The sequence below is a fragment of the Nipponia nippon genome, unplaced genomic scaffold (genome assembly GCF_047370975.1).
Source record: "Nipponia nippon isolate SJK-2023a ecotype South Korea unplaced genomic scaffold, ASM4737097v1 scaffold_20, whole genome shotgun sequence".
NCBI classification, from domain to species: domain Eukaryota; kingdom Metazoa; phylum Chordata; class Aves; order Pelecaniformes; family Threskiornithidae; genus Nipponia; species Nipponia nippon.
In genome coordinates, this window is record NW_028262337.1 from 5,093,897 (window position 1) to 5,117,324 (window position 23,428).

Here is a 23,428-nt window from a genome sequence, read left to right on the forward strand (position 1 = left end):
CTGCTCTGCTCCCCTAATCTCCCATTCTTCCCCAGCTACAGGAAACATTCTAAATTTCCAGCAGAAAAGCAAAAATAAATCCAAACAATATGAGTTTCTGAGCTCACAGGGCTTTTAATATACAAATGCCAGAGTGAATCCTTACCCCCTGTCTTTGTTCCTAATAATGAAAGCGAAGCTCAAAAAACGTCTGTGGATAGAACACGTTTTGAATAGCACTACTGAGTTGCATCTGAATAGCATCTGAGGCCAGTCCTGACATCCTTACTTAGCTGTTGACAGTGTACAAGTCTCACACAGGCAAACGTCTGTTAAAGTCCAAGAGGTTTGGTCCTTGTGAGCACTGAATAATATTCATAAGAGGGCAACAGCTACTAGGTTTGCCGACAACCTATTAAATTAAACTGGTACCTTTGAGGAATGAATGAACTAACTGTTGTGCTTGATCCAAACAGCATGCTTCTTTGACTATGTCCATCTGGCTTATTAACCAGTTGATTACATAATTATGCATAATAATAGAATTATTATGCAGTTATTTCTATTTTCAATCATTGTCAAACATAGTAGGTGGATTTAAGGAAAGGAAACAATTCAAAATCCAATAACAACAATTTTCTAATTAAGCTAGTTATCATTACCCCTACAAAAACAATAAAGAATTCCCAAGAAATCATTTATATTTAGTTGCAGTTATATATTTAACCTAGATCTCTAGAAATATTTAGACAGATTCTGTACCATGATCTACATGATATATAGAACAATACAGTCCCCTGGAATGGTCTCTACTGATCTCAGCCTTTGAATGATTCAAGGCAATTCACACGAATCGGCATGTGGTTCCCAATGGGGATGCTAAGATGATGCGAAATTACTTACAAGAATCATAGCTAAAAGCAGGACCTAAGACTTCACGCTGGCACTTGACACAAGGTAGATTCCATCCATGCTTGCTAGTTTGATGAAAATCAATACAGTGTTAGAATATTTTTCCTCTAAGTAAGTAAGACAAGCTACTAACATTTCACATAATGGACTGATGGGGAAAATTCCTTTCTCTTTAAAACATTGCTATGTTTCCATTGGAAGGAACACACGTATTTTGAATTCTTGAATGGGCTAAATACATTTAATTACTTGCTTTCAAGGAAAATAAGTCACAAGAATGAGCTCAAATAACCATTAGAGAAAGCGTTGCTGCTGTGCTTGTTCTCCCCAGATGCGTGGCATTTCCACAGACAAGCTATCCCATCAGCTGCAACAGAAAATAGCCTGCTCTGATCTGGGCTCAGGGCTATATGCAGGACTCTCCCTTTGTGACCTGTAAAATAAAATACGTACAAAAAAAGGAAAAATACATCACAATTTGACACTGATTATGCCAGTCACTTTCACCACCCCCACCCACATTATGGCTTGCTCCACTTTTACTGTAGCAGCAAAACATGCTGCATAGGATGTGGGAAGTTAGCATTAGCTATAGAATATTTTCATATTAAGAAAGAGCTGAAGGCAATATTTTCTTGGCTTTAACTGCCAGGACTGCACCACATTGAGAAGACATTTCTGTCAAAGGAGAACATTGAACCTGAACTCTTGATTCTCCACGCATTTACAACATCAGTCTCATCTGTGTTTGGTAATGTGTCTCACTGCTGCGCTTTCCCATCTGGCTGCACATGCCTTGCAGACAGTTTGCAGCTGATCCAACAATAATGAGATAGTGTCTCCAGCTGCTCAGTTATTACTGTTAAGGAGATCTTTGAACAGTGATCCCACTAAATAATTGATTGGAATTTTATACTGAGTTTGTCTGCAGTTGGAGTAAACTTCAGGAGCCAGACACTGAAGCTACCCCAGTGTAGCAGCACAAAGAACATACAAAACTCATTAACCTGGTTATACAAGAATCCCTCTCAGTAGAAGCAACTGAATTTGAACTGAAGGCAGAAAGGGTCTGGTACTAAACTGAGACTGTTGAGACCTGTATTTATCTCACTGCTCTGCCATAGGCCTCCTCTATCATCTAGCACAATGTCAATGCTAAGCAAACCCAAGAGGTTTTTAGGCACACAGGGGCATGAGAAATTAGAAGCCTTTTTACTCCAAGTTACTGGTCATTAGCTTCTCTGGTTGGGTGAGTAACTGACAATCATATAGCTGAGCTAGTCACCCAAGGGGAAAGAAGAAACTTCTGAGACATAGTGTATCTCATCTAAAACAGACCAGATGAACCACATCCTAAAAGAAAGTGTGAGGGTATAAACTAAGTCTTGGGTGACCAACTTGAACGAATGTAGGTGACCAATGTCCTCCCATCACCTGTACCTGAGTTCTCCACGTACACAAGGGGATAGCACTTCTCTAGCTCAAAATAATTCTATGAGGATAAAGATGTGAGGAACTGTAAAGCCCTCTGAAACTGTGGCACTTAACGGTACGTGATGAACATCCATAGGACGGTTGCAGATGGACAGTCTGCCTTTGCAAAGCTGCTACAATGGCTCTCTGGAGCCACTGTGACTAAAAGCAAATATCTGCTGTCCTGGTGCTGAGTAACATGTGTCCCTCCTAAACTCTGTGACTACAATTTTGATGCCACTAAGTTATTTCAACAGAGATTAATTTTCAGGCTTTGCTCCTTCTCAAGTTATTGAAGTGTAGAGGATCTCTGTCAATATTTAAGACCATGAGTTTACAACTCAGTGAATTCTTTACACTGTCTCTGTTCAGTGTCTGTAATGACTTCAAAGGAAGAGCTGGGGATGTAGTATTTGGAGGCATCCAAAACTGTTCACAACACTGACTGAAATTTGATTAATAGTTTCTGTCAAAAAGAAGTGAAGGGGGATAGGAAGAAACCAGAAAAGTTTAAATTATTCATTTCCGTGTTTTCTGAGTGGAGTTTTCTGGGTTTATTTCATTGTTTCAAGATTACACTCATATATTTTTCAAAGCAATTACATATTTTGTTTGCTTGTATGTTTTCTTTTATCTACAACAAAAAAGAGGAGGGCATTTACATCCAAAATTAATCTTTTTTTCTAGTAAATTACTCTAATAGTTCTATCACAAGTATCTCAAAAATGGACTCAGCGCTATAAAAAGATTACTGTCTTTCAGTTGTTATTCTGTTCTGAATATGCTCAGTAACAGGCAAGTGCAATTACTAAAGTACCCAACAGTAGCTGACAGTGCTTCATTGTTAGCTGAGGTCTTCAGCATTTTGCAGGAGGATTAAACAATCAGATTCCGTTATGATTTATCTGTTCATTTCTGTGGGTGTAAAACTTACATGGTTAAGGGTGTCTGAGGCTGACTTAGAACCATCTCACAATCATTCATCACAGTATTTTTCTGAACATATTTTGATACATTCACAATTTCCTCTAACATTCCATCGCTTATAGTAGGGTATTAAGAGTCTTCATAAGCAGGAATATATCTGTGTAACAACTACCTGGTCTTTTAGTTCATGAAAATTAGTTTTTCTTGCAGATAAGTAAACTGAATAAGAAACAGGATGATAAGTAACCCTCCAGCTTCACCACATTACCAATGCGTTTGACTTATATGGTAAATGTTTTACACCATACGCTATTCTCAAAGGTAAGATTAAATCTAGGTTTCATTTCAAATAGTATATTCAAGACTGACAAAGATTTGAGAAACCTCAAGCTAGAGTAGTTAAGACTAATGGTGATGTCACTTTCCAGACCATTTCTCAGAACATCACAGGACATTACCTGAAGAGCTATACATAAATGAGGAAGGATAAGGAAGGATAATGTGTAACCAGATCCAGGTATGTCTCTGCTGCCCTCTCTCTTCCATCCGTCTTTGTTTTGACTCTCCTGTGCTTTCCTCCTACAGGCTAGTGTTGAAGGCAAGTCCCTGATTCCACCCAAGTCCCTGGTTCCAAGGACAGCATCCCAGTATAGCTGGGATTTAATAAATCAGGAATTTAATAAATGTCTGCAAATGTAGCAGTAGGGTACAAAAAGTATTGGCAAATATCAGCTGTCAGGCTAAAAATCCAAAGCTTCTTTGGCCATATCTTGTCAGCGAGTGTGAAAAAAACAACCATACTTGGGAAAATGCAGCCAGTGTGTAAATAATTTGGTTTTTTCCTTTAACTTCAGGTGCTTCTATTGGATCACTTCAGTTAACACTGAAACAAGTAAAACTTAGTGGATAGGAGTGGCAGCAAGCACCAGAAATAAGAAGGCTTAATAGCAACGAACAACTTTTATGTGTAGTGTAGCCCTACAGCACCATGGACCAATACAGAGCTGCAAGGAAACTCCACTTTCCTCTAGCTGTCAGCATGGTACAAGGGAAACAGGTTGCACCACATTGCTTCACAGCCAAAATCATTCACTAAAACCCAGACAGCTCTAAACAACACATGGAGATTTATTTCAAACATCATTTGAAAGCTGGTTCAGTATCCTTGCATGATGAGCTGCAAAATCAAAGAGCCACATCTAGTTTGTGTTATCTAGAAGGCCATCAGCCTAGAACATATTGGAAACAACCTGACATTAGCACACTCAATCCAGGCCTAGTAAGCCTTAGGGAGAAGCGGAAATCCACATCCTGCATCTGGGATGGCCTTGGAAATTACAGGAAATAATCCCATCATTAAAACCAAGGAATTTTAGAGAAGCAACTTACACTATTATTTCAATAAGTCAACCTTTACAATCCCATGGATCAGGATTGTGTGTAGGCAGAGAAAGGATGTGTAAGTGACTGCTCTTTTAACTCTTTTTTTATGTAAGTTCATAAGGTATGCACTTGCAAAAACACACTGATTAGACAGATAGTTAACTGAAACAGTTAAAACTGTTAACTGAAATACTTGCCATAGAGTTCTGATGAATTGATAAGCATGGGATACTTCCATATTTTCATCTGATTTCCTGGAAGGCCTTGTCCAGTCATGAGTTCACTGGTTTTGGGTAACCAGAGCAAGGAACAAATCTGTTGCAATTTAAAATTCTGCTTTAGTTTTCAGAAAGGGTCAACATATACCATTCAGTAAATCTGAAATGTTATCTACAATGTTTAAACAAGCTATTGTGAAATAGTCCCAGCAGAATATTTACTTATTTAGAAGGACCATTTCATTCTTCTCAACACTTCAAAGTACAGTTGCCTTATTGTCCTATCTAAATGTGGTAACAGCCTATCAGTATAAAACCAAAGCCCTTCAAACACATCCTCAGCTAAGCTGTAATAGCTCCAGGAAAATCAACAGTTATGTTGCTTTACTTCAGCTGAGAATCTGTTCCTCTGTCTCCTAATATTCAAACCCCAGACAGATGTTTGCCCTCTGACTCTTACACCTCTTCTCACCCCAGCACTCTGGGAATTTTCCCTACCCGTCAACATTCTCTCCACATCAAGAGTTTTGGCCAAAACTATTACTGCCAATACGGAAAAGATGATGAGAAGTGTCTGGCTGCAAGACCACCTCCTCTTCAATCACTTCTGTGTGGAGACAGAAGTGGTGAATGAGAAACAACAAACTGCTTCTGAGTCCAGTCACACACTGCAGTGCCGAATGTAGCACAATTGCACATCCAGAGAAAATCCTGCTGTTCCTCTGACCGCAGAACCACCCTCAAAGTCAGTGGGAGTTTGCCAGATGAGCACAGCTATACAAGAAGAGCATAGCTTAAGTATGCAGACATTTCATCATTTCACCTGAGAATCTGTAGCTGCACTTTGGATGATTTTCTCACGATTTATGTCCCAGACACGCAAAATCCCATCTTTCATTCCACCCCCTGTAGCAAGGACTTTGGACTGCCAAGGACACCAGTTCATAGCCTAAAAAAAAAAAGATAATAGATGCCAGAACAGACTAGAATGTTAGCTGGGAAAACAAAGTAGGTTTTGCTTAAAAGCCTAGTTGGAAAAATGAACTGCAACAAGCACACAGAATGTACACACACAGCAGTGTAGGATCCTGGAACTCCACATGCTGTTTCCCTTGTCATTGCTTCACAGTAGCCTGCACTGTCCCACATATACTCGTAAAACTCCAGCTTCTCTGCTAACCCTTCACAGGCCACAGACTCACACCTCAGTACCAGAAGAACCCAGCAGGACCGAGTCTTACTGCCTAAGCCAAGCCATCACAGAAGCCTAAGCAACATGACTTACAGGGCTTACAAGAGACCTGGTTTGTTCTGAGCTATTTCCAGGATATGCCTAAGGCCCAGATTCAACCTGAAGAAAAGCTACTAGGAACTCAATTCTACCTGTTTCAATAAACTCCTCTGACCCTTTAACCGCCGCGCTTCAGGCCAGCCTCAGACTCTTTTGGGAAGACAAACAGCTTATAAATGCTGGACTCCCCTGCCTTTTACTGCTAATACCTGTCCTCTCTCCCACACAGAATGGGACTTCATAAAGATGAAGATTCTTAAATTGTCTCATTTCCAGCTTCCCACTTCAGATTATTTGCTACCAGCAATGACATGAAAATATGGGCAGGAAGGCAAAAGAAACCTCATCTTTAAATTAATTGCAGCAGAGAGAATTTTCCAAAACTCCAAAAATTGAAAGATCTTGTTTGGCAACTTGCAAGTATTGCACCACCAAACTTTTCTGTGCAAGGCAGAGATATAGAGGAGAAGGCTGCAAATTTTATTTCTATTTGGCATTATATTTACAAAGGCCTACTAATCCAGTTAAATTTCCTAATCAAAGCCCTAGCAAACTTACCTGTGACCTGGAATGAGGAGAACTGGTCTTAAAATGAACTGCATTACATACAGGGAGAAGAAACTAATAGATATCAGTGACATAATTTGAAAAATTCCCTAACTGTCCACATCAACAACGTGATTTCACAAGAGCAAATACAGAAAAGCAGACATTCCTTCTCCATATACCTTAACTGCTGAGGAATGAGGTATGGTTTTCAGTGGCTGTGACTGCAATTTCACACCAGGATCAGCAGGCCAGATATTCAATATACCATCACTAGACCCACTTGCCAGCAACTGGTTGGTTAGTGACCATTTCAGGCTACAAATACTTTGTTTGTTTTGGCAAAGAGTCCCAACATGGTGCTGAGCAACCCGAACATCATGGTGATGAATAGATCCTAGTCGTGAACCACTGTAGATGAGAAAAGACAGCATGGGTTTAATGTTAAAGAAGACAAGCTACATCATCACACTGATGTTTTTCAGTGGTTTCAGAAGCAAACCACATCAGAGTGAAGCGTGTCTGCAGAAAAAGAGTATTTCAGTAAAAGGAAACACAAACCAACTATCAAAAACACACCCTGACTGTAGAGGTGGCTGACAACAGAAAGGAGCCAAGCAGCTGCTCAGCTCAAGACAGGCAGAATACCTGTTCTCTTTCACGGTTTTCATTTCCCTGAAGATACGTTGCATTGTATGCCACTGATCTGTACCTTGTTCAACTCTCAAGCCATTAAATGTAAACTATTTCCTGTTCTTCATGAAAAATTGTTTTGCAAGATTACTTTTGCCAAGGCCAGGTATGACTCCATGCCCAACAAAGAGGCAGTGTAAAACTGCATTGCTCTGGGAAAGGGCTTACTAGCAGGTAACAGTGTGTTCCGTCCCTTCCCTTGTCTCCTTTCTCCCTCCCGCTTCCAGGCTTAAAGAAAATCTGCACAGCTTGATGCTGTTGCACTAATTGCCTGTTAGGAAATGGAATGCATGGTTCTACAGCCAATATCATCCATACCAAAGGAAGAAAGAAATACTCTGCCTGGAAGCACAGCTACTGTTACAGCTTAGCTCCCAGATACGGGTTTTACACATCAATAGTAGAGTTGAACTGACAATACTGCAAATACCTTGCAGTGCATTTTCTTTTCCTGCCTTTCTATGGATATTACCTACATTAAACCTATGACAAAACAGAAGAGCTTCTTGCTGGAAATTCACACTTCCAACTATTATGATGACACTGAAAAAATCAGCAAGTTCAATACCATCTTTCTGGGTATCTGAGAAACAGATATCTGACATTACTGCAATAGATTAATTTAAGGCAATAATGACTGGAGACTTTCCCATGCTGGGATTTTTCAGATGCAAGTTGAGTGATTCGAAAGCTCTAAAAATGCACACACAAAACTGATTGCAAGAAACGTCATTCTGTTGTGCTTGCCAAGCTCTTGAAGTTCACAAAAGCATGAAAGATTCCAACCAAGCAGTGCCCCAGTGCATATTAAGCACATCTTTACAGAAAATACCTAGGAAAACACATGGGAATATGTGCATTATATGAAAGGCATCATCATTTGCCTCCTCAAGATTTATATAGATGCTTCCTACTAAATAATAAGCAGAAAATCTAACCAAGTGTATTGGGTCTGCCTGGGATGGAGTTAATTTTCCCCACAGCAGCCCTCGCAGTGCTGTGCTTTGTATTGGTAGCTGGAAGGGTGCTGGTAACACACCAGTGTTTTGGGTGCTGCTGAGCCGTGCTCCCACAGCATGAAGGCTGTCTCTCCAACATTCCCCCCTCACCATGAGGCTGCGAGTGGGCAAGATCTTGGGAGCGGACACAGCCAGGACAGCTGACCCAAACTAACCGAAGGGATAGTCCATACCATATCACATCTGCTCAGCAATAAAAGCTAAGGCGGGGCGGGGGGAGGGGCTGCAGCGCAGGGGCCATTCATTATTATGATGTTTGTCTTCCAGAACAACCACTACGTGTACTGAAGCCTTGCTTCCAGGGGAGTAGCTGGTCATCACCTGCTGATAGGAAGTAGAGAATAAATCTTCTGTTTTCCTTTGCTTTCATGCACAGCCTTTGCTTTTGCTTTATTAAACTGCCTTTATCTTGACCCATGAGGTTTTTTTCCATCTTTTTTTCTCTCCCCCCCTGTCCTGCTGAGGAGGGGAGTGACAGACCGGCTTGGTGGGCACCTGGCATCCAGCCAAGGTCAACCCACCACATGAAAAACATAATTGAACTGACAGTGTTGGCCACATTAAGGTTTTCAGTAATTCTAGTGGTATGAGTGGGAAGGAACTGGGCTCCTGAGAATCCTGGCTGAAAGGCCATTTCTCTAATAGGCATAAAAAGAAATCAGAATTATTTGCTTTTGACACAGAAGATGGCATCTGTTTTGCTAAAGACAAAGAGAAGTCAATAAAATTTTTGTGACAGGTTAATTTATGGCACTGAAATTTATTTATAGGTTCATGACGATGTGTTGTTGGACTATTTTTCACCACAGAAATTAATATGTAATCCCAAAGTATCAATTGTCCACAGTGAAATTTACTGTAAGAATGCTGCTCTTATTTTAGTAACAATGAATATTAACTCCACATCCGTTTTGTGACTTATACAGATATTTTAACTCTGCCCTAAGGTTAGAATGAACTGGTTAGTTTCAAACCTAGTAAAAGAACTAAATGTTATCTCAGCCTAATCTGTCAACCATAACTGTAGTTCACAGGTTCATGCTGAATTTTATCATCAATTTCTACTCAGAGAGATCTGTAATTTCAGTTTCTCTTGTTTTCACTCCTTTGGCCAAGCTGATATGCAAACTGAAACTAATGCTTGCTGTAATAACATTATGCCACTTGGCATTGGCAGGATGTTCTAGCTGCACCCTTGTAACTTAACCCACCCAGTGTACCTACTCCAGGAACAGCACCCAGCAGACCTAGTGCAATCAAAAGCCAGAGCATCTTGTGAAATCAAAATAAAACTACCTCTAGTGTTCCTATCCAGAGATACTAATTTCATTTTGAGTTTAACAATAAAGTCAGTCCACCCCTGCTATTATTTCTGCGTTTAAGTAAAACAGAAGACTATCACATGATTTTAAAATCATAGAAGCATCCGTCATAAACAAGTCTCCCATCAGCCCCTTCAAGTCCAAGTCAAAGATCTGAAACAGTGGGACGAAAAAAAGCACAAAAGAGGACACTTGATCTTTCTCATCTGAGTCACCATATTGAAATGATTCCTAAATATAAAATATTCACCAGCTAGTGTAAAATTCACCCTTGGCAAAGCAAAGGTCAACCACTTCAGTCCTCCTTGGGTTGTGGGTAACAATGAGCTGGCCTTCTCTTGTAGCTACACAGCTAGAGAGCTGTGCAACTCTAACAGCTGTGTTTCACTTTGCATCTGAAAGACAGATGCAGTCTTGATATCAATGGAGGGGCAGTCTAAACTACATGCCCTCTCCCCAGCACCGGGCAGGCTATGATTTTGGGGGTTCAGACCCACTGGAGACAACACTATTTCAAGCTCAGGCTTTGTACAAAACCAGAGCCACAGACTCCACATCCTGGTGAAATTCTGCAAGTAGTGACAGCTTTCTGGAAGGAGAGTAAGAAACAGAGACTAAAGAGGCAAGCTAAATCCCATTTGGCTGCTTTCCTACCATACCAATCTACATATGATTTCTGAGATGGACGATAAGTAGAGGGACAGGATAAATCACCTTTGAGCAAAGCCAATGAAAACAGCATAAATGAATGGGACATTTGTCTAAGTAAAAGCAGTGGGACTCTTCCTGCCAATATACTATACCACTCACCTGCTCAGAATATAATGATTCCAACTCAGAGCTCCAACTACAGACAGGTGACCAAACATATTTCTCAGCCTCTTTTTGGTTTCAATGTCCCACAGCTGCCAATCCAAAACAAACAAGAAATACGAATTTAACAACAAAAAAAATATTTTTTTCTCTCCATTTGTTTGCAAGTAAGCCACTGCCCCGTTCTGATTTGACATATGGACAACCTCGATTTCACAAGTAAGACAAGAAGGAGTATTTCCAAATTTTGGCACCTATTTCAGTGATGCTGAAGTCAGGCAGGATTGAAGGGAATGCACATCTCTGAGTTTAAAACTATTTATTTACATGTCAGTATTTGAAAGTCCATACTTGAATGCACTAGCCTTCAGTACCTTCAGACTGCTGACTCAGGACTGCAGCAGGTAGGTCCCCATATAATCGAGCATCTCAGCCAAAGTCCCACAAAAATCTTTCGATAATAGGACTGACCTATAACAGCAGGCTGAGAGGCATGTGTATAATCAGACTTCAAATTCTCGTGTGTGAATCCACAAGGAGAGTTTTGGCTTGAGTTCTCAAGGCATTGATCACTAGGGTGATCTTAGCAAGAGAGACACAAGAAAAAATAGCCTGTGCTGAGCAAAATAATTTAATGAAAGAGTGGGAAAAAAATCTGATTGTCTCTGGACCATTGAACCATTAATTCAGTGATCAGCTTTTTAATGGCTTCAGAGGCTCCATTACATATCGATAACAATGCATGTCACTAAGCCGTTCAGTAAGGTGCAGCGTGATACAGGGAAGTGCTATATGTTGTCTCCAGCAGAGTTCTTCTGTAGTTTAGCCAATCTTTTTCATTTGCTTCCTTAAAAAAAAATCAGTATCAAATTGTCTTGTGGCCACTTTAGCTAAAAATGGAGAAAGACTAAAAAAGTAAGTTATCTAGTACTTGCACTTCTCCATCACTGGTGCCAATTGCAAGACAAGTTCCTTCTTTTATCCAAGCCAGAGATGAAATGTACTTGGAACTGGTATTCAAATCAATGCTTTCAATGGCTTGAAGAGTTCCTCCATTCCAGATGCGTGCAGCAGGTCCTATAGCAATAGCAATGAGATTTTCAAGGCTCCAGTCCAGTATGTTTAGATCTAGAAGAAAGCTACTAAAAATTACTGCAAAAAAGTTGCAAGTAATAGAATGGGGTGAGGGGGAGTATGGTTTGGGGGAAAGAGGCTTTTTTTTCTAATAGCTATGGAAAAACTTCAAGAGAATGCTTCTATGAAACCATTAACTAGCAAGTATTCCTCCTACATGAAGGAGAGTATCTCTAACAAGCCAAGGTCTTCATAAGGCTAATGTCCACAAACTGGTATGTTTGCACAGCAGGATCTGCTTCCCCACTAGAATTTTTTAATCTATCACCCTGCATTTTGGATCACCACATCATTCACTCAAATTTCTTCCACCAGAAATGAGGCTCCTCCACCAACAGCTACAGTTCCAAAACCACCCTTGTTCCAAGGTAACTCTTGTTATTGAGAAAGTCATAGGAGAGAGTCTATATGCTATAGTCTGTCCTACATGCTTGGGTTAATGATAACATTTACCCTGCACATGATAGGAAAAAAATGCAGAAAGGAATTAGGGAAATTCTGCTCCTCACCTTCAGAGCTTGCTCAGCAAGCGTACGATGGAAATACTGTTTCCACTGCCCCTGGTGCTGGATGCATTGCACTTGCAGATCCTAGCAAAGCAGGTCACTACAGCAATTAGCCTCAGAACAGCCTGCTACATCAGGTTGGCCAGAATCAGCTGGTATACAACATTTAATACCAACCCAGGGCATTCTCCCATGTCAAGGGAAATCCTCAGCTGTCCATTTAGGGCAGCTTAAAAGTCATTTTGCATGACCCCTTAAGCACAGAAGATTGTTACCATAGGCCAAGGTCTGACATCATATTTTTGTAACTGAAATCACTCTGAAGAACAGCTGAATTCATCGGTCAGCTCTTTGACTACACTCCTGGTTGTTGCAGTCAGAAATAAGTATTAAGAAATCACTTCCAAAGACTTCTTGTTAGTGCTGTTAGTCTTGGGATATATGTTGTGCACAATCAGTGTAAATCATACAAAAAAACCTTTGTCCTGTTCATAGATACACTTGAACACTTGCAAGGATACGCTGAAAAAACCTCCACAGGGACAATTACAAACACTTGCACATACAGAGTTGTTTGTTAGATCTTATGAAATGTTAAAACACATATTTGCTGCTGTAGACCAGAGATCCACGTGTGTTCATGTGCAACTTGTGCATGTTTAATTTTTGCCTGTGCACCACCAAACATAAGTGAGAATTTAGTTCAGAAGGTATCTATCATCCAAACCATAAGCAATGTCACTGATGTCTCCCAAATTGAGAGATTTCAAAGTTTGTTCACTAAAGTTGGTGCTGTGTTGACTGGCCGCTAGATATCCAAGGCTGACAGCTGAAACATTTAACTTAATTAAGCGCAGGTAAGTACATTAGTTTGATTTGAAAGTTGTACTGAGATCTACAGCTGAAGTAAACTGTGTGAGAGTTTAGATAGTATTGATTCTAGGGTTTGATCAGTCATGTCTCCACCCTGGGACAGGCAGTTTTCAAAGATGCATCCTTATAAGAAAAATGACATCGTGCATATGTTCTGCAGAGTTTCCATTTTATGTGAGGGGGACACACCTTCACCATCTTTCTTGAAACATACAACGGAATTCCCAATCTCTGCAAAAAACACCACACAGGAGGAATTAACTTACAGTAATCATTGCGCAAGCCAGTAATATGAAGCCTCACTTCTGGCTCCAATGGTATGGAAGGCTTCATGATGGTAACAGCTCTAAACTCATTCTGGGTCCCCTCTCGGCATCCTGTATTTGAAGATTCATCACACACAAATCAGTAATGCAAAACACCACCAGTTTTTCTCAGGCCTAAGCCTTTCACATTCTCACTATATTTGTCCCTCCATGGTCCAAAGGAGGCCGGAAGGGTCTGATTTATCCTGGGTAGGCTCAAAACACTAGACACACTAAACTAGGTGAAAGCCACCTTTTACAGCCTCCATGGATTTGTCAGCTAGAACGGAGAATAGGGTCCACTATATTTAGTTTAAATTGTACCATAGCTCAATGCAGAACATGGGGGTTTTTGTCTTTTTTTGCCTTAGTTTTCTGTCAAAAGTTGTTAGTAGCAGAATGCTTCGTATGTGCTCTCCCACTTCAGAACCCCCTCACATAGCAATGAACTTTCTGGCTTTCTGGTGTTAATTTCCCACCAAAAGGTCTCCCCTATCAATACCTAACCACAGGAAAAGGTTTTTAAAGCACACGCACTTTGATCACAGCACACTAAGCTTGTGACCACACATAAGCGATAAATAAAAGCAAATACGAGTATGAGCATGCAAAAGAGTCATCCTTTGTGGTCATTGTCTACATTATGCTGCAAGACTCCTAAACATTGCAGAAAAGAAGCCAGATCATTAGCACTATGAATCATGTAATGCTAGATTTTTACGTGCACGAAGTTATCTTCCTGTAACGTGCAGAGTAGAAAGCTGGAGATTCACATTTCTGTGTTTTTCTATGTGTTTTGACTTCCTTTTTGAATTATTCTCCAGAAAGAATAATAATAATAATTCTAAAGGAGTATTTAGAATGAATATAAAAAGTTTCAGGGGAAGAAGGCATTACTTATCTATCTCTACAACTAACCTCTGTTCAAAAAAATTCAACACTGACAAAGTTTTTGTACTCTGTAACTTAAATACACACATAAACATCGTATATGGAAGTCCAATGACAAACTGTGGAGAACTTATTTCACACAGTGCTTCCCTACTCTGTCCTCAATCTTCTCCCCTAATGCAAAATTCATTTCTGCCAGACAACAAATATTTCCCCTCTCAGCTGTGGTAACCCCTCTGTCTCCAAATAAAAGACTGAAGATCAACAAGAAGCAGGCCACAGTGATTTTCTTCTGTATCTAAAGTTTTGTGGAGTTAAACAATCAAGCAGGCTTGCAAGAACAACCTTCTCGGACCTGCCCAACAGGATATGTAACACTGCATTTTAAGACTAAAAAGGTCTAACATGACTGAAATGAGATTTCTCTGTACAGAAAAATCTGTATTTCTAATATCTAGATTTTTGGTTAGTTTTTGAAAACTTTACCAAACCTTTCTGAACCCAGCCAACTAAGATAATTCAGGAAAACTACTTAATTGTAACAGCTGGACGAATGGCAACACTTCTGAAACACTCTGAAAATGTTTTTCTTCTTTAACACTGGTAGCTGGTATTGAGCAGTCAGATATAAAGCGTGAAATCATCTCTGTAACTCATTTCAGACTTCTCTCATGAGTAATTCATCTACCTCAAATTCATACTGATCATGCTTTCAGCTCTATTCGCATACTTCATATGCACATCAATGTGCATAACAGGCTTTTTAATTAGTGGAAATTAAGCTTCATTACACCATTTTGTGCTATTTTGCCTGGGTACTAGCAGATATCACTGACTTTTGATAGGATTTCGGCTCTCACATGCTTGTGTCACTTCTCAAAATGAGACTCAGGAAGCAGTAAGTGCTCAGTACTGTCACACCAGACCACTTGATCAACAAGTAGGTGGGTGGAATAAAACCCAGCACTCCTGATACCTGTATTCATTTGCCATCAAGAACAAAAAACCCACTGTGACTAATCCCTATACTATTGCTATTGACTGCTCTGAAATGAGTCTTATTTGCATGGAGAAGAGCAACAAAGGAATATATAAATCTATCACATAGCCCCCAACTTCTTCTACAAGAGCTGAACTTCAGATTCCTAAAGAAGCTGTTTCTCACTATTTTCACATGAGCATAACTCAGGCCCTGACTGCCAAGAACCCGTCATACACAGAAATAGCCAGATCACTGAAACAAATCACCTGTCCAAGACAGAACACAACAGAATATTGGTCTGATATTTAATGAACCGCCTCATACTCAGGTAACTCTGGGAATATCTGTATTATTTCACAGGTTAGCTCCTCACATCCCACCTGTTTTCCAATTGCCTGATCATTCACACTCCCTTATGCTCATTCATTCATAAGGTATCTTTTGGAGCAAATTAACCAACTCCCCTGCAGAGGAAACCAGAGGCAGTGCTAGGGACAGTTTGCTCCAGCTGCCTTTCCCTACGGGTAGGAGCAACAAGACCCCACCATCTCTGCATATCTTGCACTCCGATGTATCCAGCAGTCCATATGATACATATCCTCTGCCCATTCTGCAGCACAGCCCCACATTATTTGTAGGGTCCTGAAACTGAAGAGCTGAAAGGAAACTAACGTTTTAGGGCCACCAATGCATCAGATGGGGCCCAGTGGAGAGCCAGGTAAAAATACCAGGGGTTAACCACACTGGAAGAGGTGGAGCACTATCTCTTCACAGGCAGTGGGAACTCTAGAAGTAGCCCTGAGCAGTGTAAATCTCAGCCACTTTGTATTACTCTGTTACACTTGCTGGAACAGGTAGATGCACTTGCTTTTCCAGTATAGACGCAGCCTGCTATATCTTACTGTTCAGTGTGTGTGAGAATATTTGTTATATTGGAACATACCTTTCCAGATGCAATTGGTATTTTCACAGACCTTCATGTCACCACTTTCTGCAGTGCTATATCCAACCTCCTGGACCATCAGAAGCTGAGAAGGACATTTCTGCCAATACATTGAAGTGAAAACATGACTGAATGAAGAAATCTGTTGAAAAATGTATTTAAGCATTATGGATAAGACAACTCCCATCAAAGGGCTCAACACTTGTTACATAAAAGCTTCAAAACAGCTTGTCTCTTGGATGGAAGATCAGTAACAAATACAGAATTCCAGCATGAGACCTACTGGATGTCAGAGTCCTCGCTCAAACCAGGGTCCCAGAGCCTAGACTCCATGATCCCATTCCTTAAACCAGTATTACAACAGGAAACTGAAAATATATAAAAGTTGTCTCAGAGGAATAAGATTTTTTATATTACATTATCATTTCCTTGGGTGTCAAAGAAACAGATGATGCAGCAAAGATAAGAAAAGGGAGATCTGAATTGTTATTGGAACTTTTTCTTTTTTCAAAAAAAAAACAGCTTGGGCCTTTAGCCAAGATTCAGGCAAAGGCTCAGATCAGCTCACACAAGATATGAATGTCTTCACCAATCCCTAGTAATATGCATTCCTTCGCAATGTTCACTGAGTTGAACGCTCTGATGCCAGTTGTCTGTTTGGTCTGTAATTCTTTATTTACAGTCAGGTGGAAATGCAGCTGATGTTTTACCAGCTGCTCAAGATTAGTATGTTCTTCCTCCAATGTCTGTGAAACCTATCCATCCAAGCACTCTCAGTGTTACTCTTCTTCAAAACCCTGCTGCAATCATGATAAGGAATGTCTTACAAAACCATAGCTGAAAAAAAAAAGTGTTCCTCCTTTATATATCCCAGCTGTTCTACAGCAGGCCTTCAGCTTTGAGAGGCACTTTCTGTATAATTTATATAGACAACTTGGCAGAAAGCTAATCAGATTGCTTGGATCTGTGTCCCTCTAAAGTCAGTACAGACATTTCTGTGGAAAACTGATTGTGCATACAAGGAAGTAATCTTTTGGCCTGCAAAGAGACCACACACATTCACTGGCATGTGAGAAGATTTTATTTTCAATGCATCCCATCCCCTTATGCTACCAGGCAGCACAAATTAAATAGTCATTAACTCCTATATCTAAGAAGATTAATAGATTTTTGCATGGTTTTAACCAAGACTGGCTTCCAAATGGTTTTAGGAAGAACTTGAGTTTTGGTCATCCCACAATGTTATCTCAAAGACACCCACATTACACTTCAGGAAATGGTTGTGGTCCTTGATGCAGAACTCCGAATATCTTAGTTCTAACTCGAATCCTGCTTGTAAATTACAGTGTAATTCAGGTAAGTCACTTCACTGTAGAGACGAAAGGCTGACACATGGAAGACTGACACACGGTTCATACTGGGACCAGTTCTGTTTAATATCTTAATCAATGACATAGACAGTGGGATCAAATGCACCCTTAGCAAGTTTGAAGACGACACCAAGCTGAGTGGTGCGGCTGACACCCCTGAGGGACCAGATGCCGTCCAGAGGGACCTGGACAAGCTCAAGAAGTGGGCCCATGTGAAGGAGGTTCAACAAGGCCAAGTGCAAGGTGCTGCACCTGGGTCAGGGCAATCCCCAGTATCAGTACAGGCTGGGGGATGAAGGCATTGAGAGCAGCCCTGCCGAGAAAGACTTGGGGGTACTGGTGGATGAAAAGCTGGACACAAGCCAGCAATGTGCTCTCAGAGCCCAGAAAGCCAACTGTACCCTGGGCTGCATCAAAAGAAGCGTGGCCAGCCGGTTGAGGGAGGTGATTCTGCCCCTCTACTCCGCTCTGGTGAGACCCCACCGGGAGTGCTGTGTCCAGCTCTGGGGTCCTCAGCACAGCAAGGACATGGACCTGTTGGAGTGGGTCCAGAGGAGGGCCACTAAGATGATTAGGGGGCTGGAACACCTCTCCTGTGAAGAAACACTGAGAGAGCTGGGGTTGTTCAGCCTGGAGAAGAGAAAGCTCCAGTGAGACCTTATTGCAGCCTTTCAGTATTTAAAGTGGGCTTATAAGAAAGAGAGGGACAGACTTTTTAATAGGGCCTGTTGTGATAGGACAAGGGGCAATGGTTTTAAACTAAAAGAGGGTAGATTCAGACTAGATCTAAGGAAGAAATTTTTTATGATGAGGGTGGTGAAACACTGGAGCAGGTTGCCCAGAGAGGTGGTAGATGCCCCATCCCTGGAAAGATGGAGCTCTGAGCAACCTGATCTAGTTGAAGATGTCCCTGCTCATTGCAGGGGGGTTGGACTACATGACCTTTAAAGGTCCCTTCCAACCCAAACCATTCTATGACTCTATGACTAAGAGTGAAGACAATGACATGTATTCGTCTTTTAAAAGACATTACATTTTAAGGAAGGAAGAATGTTTTACATACATTACTTCACAGAAAGTTCTTATCATCTCACAAAAAAGTGTTATTAAACTTCTCTGTAGGGTAGATTCAACTAAGATTACTAACCCATTGAGTTGTGTATTTTAATAATTCTAAAATTCACAGACTCTCACACTGTTGCTGAAAGGAGGATTTTCCAGACTATTTTGCTTATTTAGAAAGGAAAGTGATCGCCCGGAGGACCAGGTTTCCTAGAATGATGTAAAAGCATGGTCTTTTTCCAACATCCAATGACCTTCAGATGTCCCTGCCAATTGCAGGGGCCATGGACTAGATGACCCTTAAAGGTCCCTTCCATTCCAAAGCATTCTATGATTCAAGAGTACAATTATTACAAGATATCAATCAACAAGCCTGTTAGCCCACCTGTCCTGACACTACCTCCTCTTCTTAGAAGTGGAGCTTGATACGCTCACAGAAACTTCTCAATAACATTAATTAAGGATTATGAACCACTATAAGCAAGGACATTGAGTATGCATCTCTGAAGCATCCTTACTCAACAGTTATGGTCAAAAAAGTAGTCATGTGAAAACAGCTATCAGCATCTTCAGTACTGGCCTTCCAACTGGTGCAATCAAGGAAAGTAGAGCACAAGAAAAAGCATGGTCACTGACTAAAAGTTTACAACTTCATATATTAACAGTCACAATTAGATAGCACTAAAATAGAGGGGTGGTTTTCAGTGTAATGTTATGGTAATAACTTTTACTAATACAGACAAGTATCACCATGCTTCACATGAGAAGTCAATTTTCAAGAAGTTACTGAAAAGAAACAGGTGGGTGGCTGGAGCATAGGTTTATTTAAGATGACCAAGAGCAATGGATAATGCCTAAAAACAAAAAAAAATTGGTGTGTCAATGTCCACTAGGAAAAATGAAGGGATAAAGTGCAAAGCAATAGAAAACAACACCTACATGGGAAGTGATCTGAAGTCTTTGTTTCACATGTTAGGCAGATTCCATGTGTTCTTTCATCCTTGGCCAAGAATCTGACCTTCTATTGTCATGACAAAAAATTTTATTCTCAGAAAGCTATTTTGGCAAATTTGCTAGAGCACCTTGTTCTGTCTTTGTGAGAAAATGGACAGCTACATCCTGTACAACTGAAGAAATTACCTTCTTCACACATAGTGGTTATTAAAGCAAGTGGAAAACTGAGTCATTCATGCTTTCCACATGTATTTTTTACAATATACATTTTCCCTCAGAGGTAACAAACATATCTTGAGGGCTTCATTAGCTTGGTTTCAATTTTAGTTTGCAGGATGATAGCCTGGAGGAAGCATAGAGAAGCTGAATCAAATAAATGACAAAGCAGTTGCTCCTGACATTTCTCTAGCAGATATTTCCTAAATGGACCTCCTCTTGTTACTGTTCTCCATGTCCATAAGGTAGTATCCGTGTAACAGATTCTAGGCCAAAGATAAGGTAAAAAAAACACATCAGGAAAGCAAATACCCTACCTGTGCATGAGTGTTGCATTACTCACCTGTTTCTTTTCCATTTCAGCTCTCCTGTTATTCCTCCCTTCCAAGCCTGCTGCAGCATGACTGCTAGGTAGAGTTACAACAGTTTTCGTGACGCAGAGTTTCTTAGGCACCTGATATGCCACTGGAAAAACAATTTTAATGGAAACAATACCTTTAAAAACCATACACAGGGATATTTGTCAAGTACTTTTCAGAATAGCATTGATTTCATAGTAGCAGTACTCTAAAAGCAGATCTGATACAGTAAGTGGAACAATGCAAATACCGACATTTGAACCAGTCACCCTGCTTTCCTTTTGTCAGTGAAGAGAAAGAGACAATTCTACAGCATTATTCATCTTATCCCAAAAGAGATGTCTAAAAAAGGTCAGATTGATCATTCCCTTTATAAAGTGTGCCTGTTTACTACTGCAGTTCATATCCAGCCTTAGATTTATTGACTGGTTACACAGGATCCTACCTCATAGGAAATCAATACCTGATTTCCCAGAACCATACAGGCTTTCACCACTGCTAGTAGAGACTATCATGCAGGAATTTCTGTTCTAGAAACTGAAGGAGGGAAGACTTCACCTTGTTTTAGAACCTGAGTTTCCTAGAGCTGGGCATGTATTATTGAACAGCTCTGGTATTCTGCTTAGCAGAAGATAGAATTGCACTTTCTGACCAACAGCCATGGCATTGTAGGAACATATCCTGGACACTAAACAGCATCTTTTATTTACTCTCTAAAGATTTCAATTATTAATCAAGAAATGAGCCTTGTTTAGTTCCCTAGATCTTCCAGGAAGCTCTTCTTGTACATGCAGCATGTAAACCCTTCCCCACTTTCTCCTAGCACTGCTGGAAGTAGGAGTCAGTGAGTTCAAAGGCTCATTTCACCCTTCCTCAGCTCCCTGTGCTGTTGACGGAGGGAAACAGCCTCCTCCAGAGTCAGTTCTTCTTCAGACCAAGTCAGAGCACTAACAGTTTGATCTGTGCTCTGAATGGCCCTCAGATAAGTCTCTCCCTAAGGTGAGTTGAGTGTGTGTCCCTTGGCTGCTGTCTCTTTGTCAACACCTGAAGCCTTACGCACTGGAGGAGAGACAATAACACAGGGCAAGATTCTCCTTCAATGAGCGTACACTATACCACATCCAGGCACGCACACTGGTCCAAGTTCTGCAGTTATGGCTGCGTCTGTGGTAGCTGCGTGTAAGGCAAAGCAGAAGCAGAAGAAAGGGAAGGAGAGAGGCCTACATGAATCCTCCTGCTCTCCTGTCAGTTATTGTTAACTATTCCAGATACGAAGGTGCAGCAACAAACCCTGTGCACTGTTACAGGCCAGTGCAACTTAAACCCAGTCCAATACAGCCCCCATCATAAACGAAAAAAGATTGGTCTGCAACAGGCATTGCTCTGCTGGGGATGAGACTTTCTTTTCTCCGTCTCCTTTCACCCCGCCTTGATGTCAGCTGTCTGTATAACCTGCTGTCCTAGGCTGTCAACGCACTGCTAACAGGAACCTCGGGCCCAGCTTTCCTCTCACGACAGCGGGTGTATTCCTGCTGTGAGGACGCTGGCCCTGAGCTCGCTCTGCCTGTGCAGGTCTGCACAGACTGCTGCTGCTGCCCACTGCCATACCCAGAGCCCCTGACAACTGGCGCACAGGGGAACACCAGCCCACACCTTACACTAATTCCCTGCTCCAGGTTCTTTCAGAAGTCCCTGCACGAGGCCATCCTCTGTATGGAAATGTTCCTTTGCACCCCGTCTGACCTGGAGCCTTCCCGGGCGTGCGGATGAGCTGGGCCCCCCCGGAGGCACCAAGACGGGCCACGCTGCCGGCCCTGCACGGCTCCTCTGCACCGCCGCTTGCGTGCAGCTGCTGCCATCTTGTGACAATGGGGCTGCTGGCCACCGGAGCCCTGGCTGCCAGCTTCCTCTTAATGGAGCTCTTAAACCTGGAGTACGTGGTCCTTTCCGAGTCTGGGACCTGCACAAGTGAAAGGAGTCAAAACACCGCAGTTAGTCATTACTTAATACCGTTCTGTCCCTTCACTCTGTTTCAAGATTTCCTCTGCCACGCTGCGTGGGCTCAGCCCACCTCAGAGCAGCAGGCCATGGACCTGGATGTTGGGCTGAGGACGGCTCCAGCAGTCAGTCACCTGGCGGAGAAAGGGTGAGGGGGAAAAAAACAGAAAGAAACTAATGTTTCTGGTCAGATGAGTACCCCTGAATCAACTGTCATGCTGAAAGCCCGTGGCAGAGAAGAAAACTAAATTTGTGTCATTCATGCACTAGGCTACAGCACTGGCCCTTGAAAGACCCAAGGCATCTTCAGACATTTAGCATAAGATCCTGGGTCTGGTCATCCCTCAGAGACGGGCATTTGGGCAAACCCATGTGTTGGCTGTCTGGAACCAGGCTGGTTTTCCGATCTTCACCCAAAGAAGAACTTTGTTCACTTCTGATTTCTGAATCTTCTCACCACTGTTGTGGCTTGCTCATGTTATTATTTTGTATGTTATCTTACACTTTTTAATACATTAAGGTACAGTAAATACAGAGAAAATGACAAGATTTATATTTCTTACTTTCAAATTCATTCGTAGAGCAAGTTGTGTCAGAAAAACACAAAACATAAGAATGTACCAAAATCAAACACATTCAAACTTGCTTTTAAAGTCAGCGTTAGTCACCTGTGCTTGCTTGTCTAGTACAGCTTTTTTCGTTTCAGCGCAGAAGTCTGTGCCTTTTCTGTCCCCACCACCAAAACACCACGCTCACAGGCCTCTCTGCCAGGCAGAGATCAAGCCTCACATGTCCTCAGGTCACAGGCAACACCCATACAAATACTGGAATTTCACAGTATTTCCCAAGCATCTCTCTGTTATGTAGAACTACGTGAAATTCTCTATATAGTCTTGTTAAACAAAATTAACATGGACCTTAGCTATTAGAGAGCATTACAGCAATGGTTGAACATACCACTATGATATTGTACAAATCAAGGACAGTTGAGGTGATATCGAAGTCACTGAAAAGCAAGAGACCCCTAGATTCTAGGTTTCACCTTCAGAAAGTCCTGTTCTATTTTCATCCTTTAAAATGTAGCCTCTAAGCACAGCAAAAAATCAGAGTGATAAGAAAAACAACTGAGACAGAAATCACTCTTCAATGGTGGTTTGGACTGGGTGGAAAAGAAAGTTAGCAGACTGACAAGTAGCATGGGCTGAAAATCAAGTAATAGCTTAGAAAAGCCCAAGAACAGAAATGTGAGGAGAACAAAA

General features: G+C 41.3%; 1 protein-coding gene across 1 annotated transcript; it reads right to left on the reverse strand.

The window, feature by feature from the left end:
- Positions 1 to 1,160: 1,160 nt before the first annotated feature.
- On the reverse strand, positions 1,161 to 22,744 carry CDC20B (cell division cycle 20B). Its single transcript, XM_009470301.2, has 11 exons — positions 22,733 to 22,744; positions 21,915 to 22,131; positions 20,156 to 20,277; positions 16,211 to 16,310; positions 13,356 to 13,466; positions 11,508 to 11,704; positions 10,574 to 10,668; positions 6,912 to 7,140; positions 5,716 to 5,841; positions 4,872 to 4,989; positions 1,161 to 1,324 (listed from the first exon to the last, which is right to left on the reverse strand). Exons 1-11 carry the CDS (start codon positions 22,742 to 22,744, stop codon positions 1,161 to 1,163), a joined length of 1,491 nt encoding a protein of 496 aa, XP_009468576.2.
- Between the last annotated feature and the right edge of the window lie 684 nt (positions 22,745 to 23,428).